Source organism: Tupaia chinensis, unplaced genomic scaffold, assembly GCF_000334495.1.
Source record: "Tupaia chinensis unplaced genomic scaffold, TupChi_1.0 Scaffold143645_1, whole genome shotgun sequence".
Classification (NCBI taxonomy): domain Eukaryota; kingdom Metazoa; phylum Chordata; class Mammalia; order Scandentia; family Tupaiidae; genus Tupaia; species Tupaia belangeri.
The window spans coordinates 219749-227622 of NW_006203493.1; the positions used below are offsets into that span (position 1 = coordinate 219749).

General features: G+C 48.2%; 1 protein-coding gene across 1 annotated transcript; it reads left to right on the forward strand.

Annotated features, from left to right (window-relative positions):
- Positions 1–2690: 2690 nt before the first annotated feature.
- Positions 2691–7006, forward strand: LOC102482073 (HLA class II histocompatibility antigen, DM alpha chain). The gene is made up of 5 exons (XM_006164539.3): positions 2691–2865; positions 4572–4856; positions 5791–6069; positions 6289–6417; positions 6760–7006. The coding sequence occupies exons 1-5, from the start codon at positions 2778–2780 to the stop codon at positions 6762–6764; spliced, it is 786 nt and encodes a 261-aa protein (XP_006164601.1). The 5' UTR covers positions 2691–2777; the 3' UTR covers positions 6765–7006.
- Positions 7007–7874: the final 868 nt, after the last annotated feature.

The following is a 7874-nucleotide window of genomic DNA, read 5'->3' on the forward strand; positions in this document are numbered from 1 at the left end:
CACACACACACACACACACACACACACACATACACACACACACGGCAGCAGCAGTGTAGACATGGATTTTAGCTCAGAGGAGATGGCAGCTTCTGATTTCCACATACTGGTATTTTCTATTTGCATTTCCAGTCACCCTTTCTCTCCCTTTTATACTTCTCACAGCTTTAACGCCTTTGCAACCCGTTGTCTATGTTAAATTCTCTCAGTCTGCAGTACCTGGAGTTATGTGTTCCTGACTGGATCCTGGATGGTAACAGGTGTGAGGTTTGGGTTAGAACTCACACAGATTTATGTCTTTGTTTACTTCCCACTCCTTCCACACAGTCTACTTGGGAGATTTTACCCAAAGCTCTGCTTCGCATTTGTGCTGATGACTCGCAAATCAGGTTTTTCAGTCCATACCTGAGATGCATACCCGTACACCTGACTGCCTCCTGCATGGCTCCAGTTGGCTCTTCCACTGGTATTTTAAATTCCACCTGTATAAAACTGAACTCATTCTCTTCTTTAAACCTGCTCCTTTTCTGTTTCTGTTCAGTCCATCACTGACCAGCCTCCCCGCCCTATGCTCTAGACACTCAGGTGTTATTCTTGACCCCTCCGTCTTCTCACCCTCCCACATCTAATCAGTAACCAAACCCTTTAGATTCTACTTCCTTATTTTCTCAATATTCTACCCTCTCCATCTCCTCTAATTATGATTTAATCATATCATCTTAGCATCTTTTCAGGCTCTTACCATCTTTCACTTTATTGCTATATTGCTACAAGGGAGAGTGTGTGTGTGTGTGTGAAGTTTTAAATCTTTTTTTTTTTTTTGGAGAGGTTTTTTGCTATAGGGCGCGTGCGCTCACCAGACAGACAGAGACATAGAGACAGAAAGCGAGAAATCACCCCCCAGGGGGGATGGTCACGCCGCAATCCCTTCTCCTCCATTCTCCTCTCAGGATCTTGGGCATGCACGCACACGCACCCGGCGTGAGTTCTAAGCCACCGGGTCCGGGACGCGAACCACGGTCGACTACGTGGGAGTCCAGCGACATAGCCATTACGCTAACTGCTGGTTCCCTGAAGTTTTAAATCTTGACATAATATACTACCAGGTTCTTTTCCTCCTCCTCTTCCTCCTTCTTCTTATCCTTTTTAATTTGCTATTGGGCATGTTCACCTGCTAGAGAAAGAGAAAAGGTGTGTGTGGCCATATCACAATCTTTTCTTCTTTGTTCCTTTTCAGGATTTGGAGGACTCACATGACCTTCATGTTTTTAAAGCCACTGGGTATGGGGCACAAACCATGTAGTCGGCTATGTGGGATCCAATCTCCTTTACTACCATGTCACTGGTTGGTCCCCTGCTACAAATTCTTGACTAGCAGTTTTACTTCAATTCTTTCCAAGCTCTGGTCCATTTTTTGAAATATCAGGACACTTTTTATAAAATGTTAAAATGAATGTGTCACTCCCAGTTTTAATATTTCTATCATTTGGGACCAGCAGATAGCGTAATAGCTATGTCTCTGGACTCCCATATAGTGGACCACGGTTCGAGTCTTGGACCCAGTGGCTTAAACTCACCCTGGACATGTGTGTGTGTGCATGCCCAAGATCCCGAGAGGAGAATGGAGGAGATTGCGGCGTGGCCATCTCCCTTGGGGTGATTTCTTGCTTTCTGTCTCTCTGTTTCTCTTTGTCTTTCTGGGGAGTGCACACACCCTATAGCAAAAACCTCTCAAAAAAAGAAAAAAAGAATTTCTATCATTTACTGGATAAATGCCAGACTGTCATAGAGGCATACTAGAGCCTTTGTGATTTGGCTTTTGCTTGAATTTCGAGCTGATTGTAACACCCTCCCACATATCCTGCTACCCCCGACTAGCACACAGGAACACATGAACAACCTTCACAGCATTCACATCGTCTGCATAGGGGTCTTTGAAGGAAGGCGCTCTGGATGCCTTTGACACCTGCCTACCTCTTGCCCTGGAATGTTTTTCTCTTCCTTCATGTTTTGCTGGTCAAGTGATTTGTCTTTCAAAACTCACAGGAGCCTGCCTGATTGTGTCCTACCTATTTCCTCATCCCTATAAAGTTACTACCTCTAAAACATTGGCACTTTCTTATTTGAATACATTATGTTGTTATGTAAGTATTTATTCATAGATTCCACACTAGACTTGAAGCCCTTTGAAGGTAGGAATGTGCCGTATGAACCTTTGTATTTCTAGCACTGGGCTTAAGACCCAGAACTTACTACATTATCAATCTATTTCCACAGAATGAATTAGAGCTCATGTCTGAAGGGTGTTAACCTTTCTGAGAAAGAGGAGGAGGAGCCAAGGAGAAGGAGGAGGCAGGATCTGAAGAGCCTAGGGGGTTTGCTGTGGGAAGATGCATTGTACACAGCAGCATTCTGCCACAGGGCGGCACTGCTTTAAAGAGCCAGTTGGTCCACTTATAGGCAGAGGCTGACAGCCTGACACTGAAGAAAGAACTCCACCAGGAGGCAGACAGCCCTTCCTGACCTTTCTAGCCCAATTACAGGCCATACTCTGGTCACGTCAAACAGCCAAGTCTTCAGAGGTTGCTAGCCCCAGGTCTCTCCCCAGTAACTGATGATGTTTAGCCCTACACTTTTGTGATTGGTTTAGACAAAATGACAAGACCAGCTATTGGAAATGAGCCTGTAAAACATGATCAAGGCTACCCTCGGGGCGGAGGGAGTTGGGCACCTGGTAGGCTGAGTTGTTGCTCATACCTACTGTGCTGTGTGAAGATATGGATCATGAGCAGAACCAAGGAGCTGTGCTGCTACAGTTGCTACAGCTTCTGTGGTTCCTGCCCCACTCCTGGGCTGTCCCTGAAGGTAAGATAATATTGTACTTCCCCTTTAATTCGATCCTGATTGTGGAGTTAGAGCCTAGGGAGGCCACCCAGAGCATTTAAAGAAGAGCCCTATGCTTTGCAAGTGGTAGGAAGTATTACGAGAAAGTGGAAACAACAGGTTATCAGAAAAGACTTGGTGGAGGGTCAACAAAAACAAGTGCTGTATGTGTTCCATTTAAGACAATCTCTTAAAGTAGTGATTAGTCTATCCACTTTACAGATGAAGAAAATGAGACTCAGAGAGTGTAAGTGACACACAAATTGGCATGGGATTCGAACTGGGATTTGACAAAAGAAACATTATTTCTACTACTCAGGATTCTACTCTGTACTTTGTTATCAACTCACTTTGTGATTTTTTGAAGTCTTTTGATTTTATTGGTCCTTAGTTTCCTTCTCTATAAAGGATAGGGCAGAATGCAAGAATAATCTGGACGATCCCTTTTACTTTAAATGGCTATTTTTCTGGGTATTGGGTAGAAGGTTTCTTGCTGACTGGGGGATTCCTGCCAGGAATTCTCCTTTAATCTATGAGTGGAACCATTCAAAGAAGAGGGATATTTTTCCTGAAGCTATGGTGTCACTTCCTGCAATCCTGTCATTGCAAGGACTGGAGAGTTGAAGGAGGGGAAAACATTTGCAGAGAGGCCTGGTGCCAATGAAGTAGCTGAAGAGAAGTGAGGAGACTGGCTTTTCAGTTTACCATGGGTGTCTGGGGTAGGGTGGGGCAGCAGCATCTATGCCTTGGGAGGGCCATGATTGTCTTCCCTTCTAAGACTGGAAAACTCATCATGGCCTTCACAAGTCAATATGGCGACCTTTTTTTTTTCTCTTTTTTTGGAGAGGTTTTTGCTATAGGGTGCATGTGCTCGTCAGAAAGACAGAGAGAGACTGAGAGATAGAAAGCGAGAAATCATCCCCCAGAGGGGATGGCCATGCCGCAATCCCTTCTCCTCCATTCTCCTCTCAGGATCTTGGGCACACATGCACACACGCCCGGCGTGAGTTTAAGCCACTGGGTCCAGGACTGAAACCGCAGTCGACTACATGGGAGTTCAGCGACATAGCCATTACACTAACTGCTGGTCCCAATATGGCGACCTTCTGTGAAGTAGACAATTACTCATTTTGGAGGCTGCAGCCCTACGCCCGAACACATGGCTTGGTGAGCAGAAATCCAACCTCCACTTGCCTCCTTGGCTACATGCCTTTGGGCAGTGCACAAACACACAATCAACTAAGTGATTCTGATTCTGTCATTTTACAGTAGATCCCTTTTTCTTTTTGCTGTTGTTGTTTAATTTGCTATAGAGCAAATTGAGACATAGAGTGAGAGATATGGCCACGCTGCAATCCTTCTCCTGTCAGGATTTTGGGCATGTACGCACATGCGCCTGACATGTTTTCAAGATGCTGGGTCCAAGACTCAAGCAGTGCAGTCAGCCATGTGGGATCCGGTGTTTCCACCACACCGTCAGCTGCCCCCTTTTTAAAAGGCCAGAGAGTGTTGGGAAAGATCCTGTAATCTCTTCTCCACCCCCACCTGGAGGTGGAGCCTAATAACAGACACAGGAGGGGGTTATACCCACTCTGCCCAGGCTTCCTGTAGGAGGCCTTGCAGTTTCCTAAGTTATAGAGTAGAAAGAGGCTCCCACCTCCCTGACCCCTGTCCTGTCTCCATTGCAGCTTCTACTCCAGTGTGGTGGGATGGCCTGCAAAACCACACATTCCTGCACACGGTGTACTGCCAGGACGGGCATCCCACCATGGGACTCTTCGAGACTTACGATGAGGACCAGCTTTTCTCCTTCGATTTTTCCCAGAACATCCGAGTGCCTCGCCTGCCTGAATTTGCCGAGTGGGCTCAGGAACAAGGAGACATCCCTGCCATTGTATTTGACAAAAACTTCTGTCAGATGATGGTCCAGAAAATAGGCCCAAAACTTGATGGGCAAATCCCAGTGTCCAGAGGTCAGGAGTTTTTCAGGGAGGGAAGGGAACAGGGCTGCTTTCTTAACCTCATCGATCAATGAAATTGAACCATTCCTCTTCCTATCAGTTCCTCCTCCCCAGTGCCTCCTGGTTTTCCCTGGGACCTTCCTTCCACCAGCCACAGTCTGTACCCTATGTTTTGTTGTGGGCGGAAGACAAGTGCCTAGTAGGCATTCAAAACTATTGAATTTGATGAATTCAGCAGGGGCCACTTGATGCCTACTGAATATTAGCACTTGGGTTACCAAACTGTAAGATGAAAGGAGAGAATGGAACTATCTGATGGCGTGCCTCTGTGTGTGTGTGTGCGTGTGTGTTTCAATTTTTAAATAGATTCTAATTTTAAAAAGTTCGCTAGAGGACAAGTGGACACGTGTGCTCGCTGGAGAGAGACGGAGAGAGAAAGGGAAAATGCGAAAGCACCGCATCTTCATGGAGGACGGTCACACGAAAGTCTCTTCTCTCCATTATTCCTCTCAGGATTTGGAGCACACGTGCACATGTGTGCAGAGTGTTTTTCAAGCTGCTGGGTCCCAGCTCGAACTGCGCGGTCAGCCATATGGGATCCAGCTGCCTTAACCACCATGTCACTGTCTGGCTTGGCGTGCCTACGTTTTAATAAGACAACAGTTAGATGCCAGTGTGAGGTCTAGAAGGAAAGTGGTACTGGATGTCAGGGTGGAGGAGTCCAGAGTGGCCTGGATTTGGTTCTGCTTCTAGTCTAGTTGGGGTTCTGGGCTGTTGCCTGGAAGAAGACCTCCCTCAGGGCCCCAGTTCCTCACTTGTCTGTGTCTCCTGACGCCAAACCAATGACGTCTTCTCTGCCCTCCCTTCCATGTGCCATGCCTCCTCCATATACAGAGGTGCCTTCTAATCTAATCTCTTCTTTCCCTCACGTCTCAATCCCCTGCAGGGTTCCCTATCGCTGAGGTGTTCACGATGAAGCCCCTGGAGTTTGGCAAGCCCAACACGCTGGTCTGTTTCGTCAGCAATCTCTTCCCTCCCACGCTGTCGGTGAACTGGCAGCACAATACCGTCCCTGTGGAAAGCGCTGGGCCTACTTTTGTCTCAGCTGTGGATGGACTCAGCTTCCAGGCCTTTTCTTACTTAAACGTCACACCAGAAGCCTCTGACATTTTCTCCTGCATGGTGACTCACGAAATTGACCGCTACACAGCAATCGCCTATTGGGGTGAGGTCCTTCTCCCTGGAGTCTGGCCCTTTTGGGGACAAAAAGGAACAGGCCCATGGGAAAGGTCCTTGGGCCTTGTATAGTCCATTCTTACTCTATGCCAACCTCAGTCTTCCATGCCTCAGTTTCTCCCTTGTCATCCCAGACACCCAAGTCACAGCCCTGGGAGGGGGCTCCCCAGTCAGGCCTCCTGGGTGACCCACTCTCCCTGTCCTCCAGTGCCCCAGAATGCACTGCCCTCAGATCTTCTGGAGAACGTGCTGTGTGGTGTGGCCTTTGGCCTGGGCGTGCTGGGCATCGTCGTGGGCACCATCCTCATCGTCTACTTCCGAAAGCCCTGCTCGGGTGGTATGTCATCTGCAGGGGCGGGTGAACCGCGGGAGTCAGTGGCACATGCGTCTGTGTCAGGACTGTCCTGTGCAGGGGGGGGGGGCTGCATATGGGGATCCTCAGACCCTTGGGTGTGGGGGCCTGCGTGTGGCATCATGGGGTACATCCTCTCAGTCGGGGATCCAGCACACCCAGATGTAGGCGACAGGAGTGGCTTCGAGTGGGAGAGGAGTGGCGTGGGTTGCTGCAGGAAAGGTGCTGGAGACAAGGTGGGGACAAGGAGAGATGGACCTCTCTGGGATAGGCAGCAGACAGGGCGGGGATCCCCTGAAGGCTTTCCTCCATCCTCTCTTTCCTCAGACTGACTGTTCCTGACCAGAGTTTGGTGCCAGCAGCTGCAGCCATCCAACCAGGGCGCTCGGGTTTCTCATCGTGCCTGGCAGTCCCTGTCAGAGCAGACGTCCCTGGGACTCCCGGCTGTCTGTGTGAGCAGGTCTCCGCTGGGGCTCTGCTCTCCCTGCACTTGCAGCTCGGGGAGGCCAGAGTGCCTGCCATCACAGCCACATCCCTTCTCCCTTAAAGGAATAAATCTCGTTTCTTAGTATCAGTGTGGCTTCTTCCTTAACTCGTGATACTTGTTTCTGTTGATATTTTTCTCAACCTGAGAGGGTTGTCATTTGAAATTCTGCATGTCCTAACCCGAACACAGCTTTCCTTCGCTAGGGAGGGAAACAGATCAAGTCCCTGACTCCTCAGCCAGGCTTCTGTTTCCTGGTCTCAGCACTGCCAATAGATAGGCTTGTGTTGCGATCAGGCTGTGCAAAATGTGTGAGAAATGAAGGCAGATATTATTTTCTGATAATCTCGTGAAATGGTTGTGAAAGCTGCTTGTGTGTGTGAGTGTTTGCACTTTACTGCTTGTGACAATATTTATGTCTAGCATAGGCTGCCTTGGGGAATATGTAACTTTCAACCCTCATCGTACCTAAGAAGATAGGAGCTCAGGAGTGAGAAACGAAGCGAAAGTCCCTGGGTACTTTTCTAACTCGGCCATCCCAGTTCTGTGAAAACAGTACCATTGAACTGAGGCGCAGCGGGAGCAGCCCAGAAGGGAGAACTCATGGGTCCTTCCCAAACAATCTGTTCTTGTCCCAAGTGAACCATCAAGAAACAGCGGTGCTGTTCGGGGTGGAGAGTGGGAGTGGGCGGCACGACTAGTGGTGGGAAATTGCTTTGCATGGGCTTTAGTTCTGCTTTCCTTCAGTTCTAGGAGTTGATTTGAAGGATGGAGTGAAATTATTATTATTATTTGGTATTGGTGAAGGAACCTGTGTCTTTCACACTATACTAGAGTCTAATCTAAAGGAAGACATCCAATTCCCCCTTAGAGAAGTTGGCACCATTTCTTTCTTTCTATTTTTCTTTTTTTTAGGTTTTGCCATAGGGTGCTCGCGCTCACCAGAGAGAGACAGAAA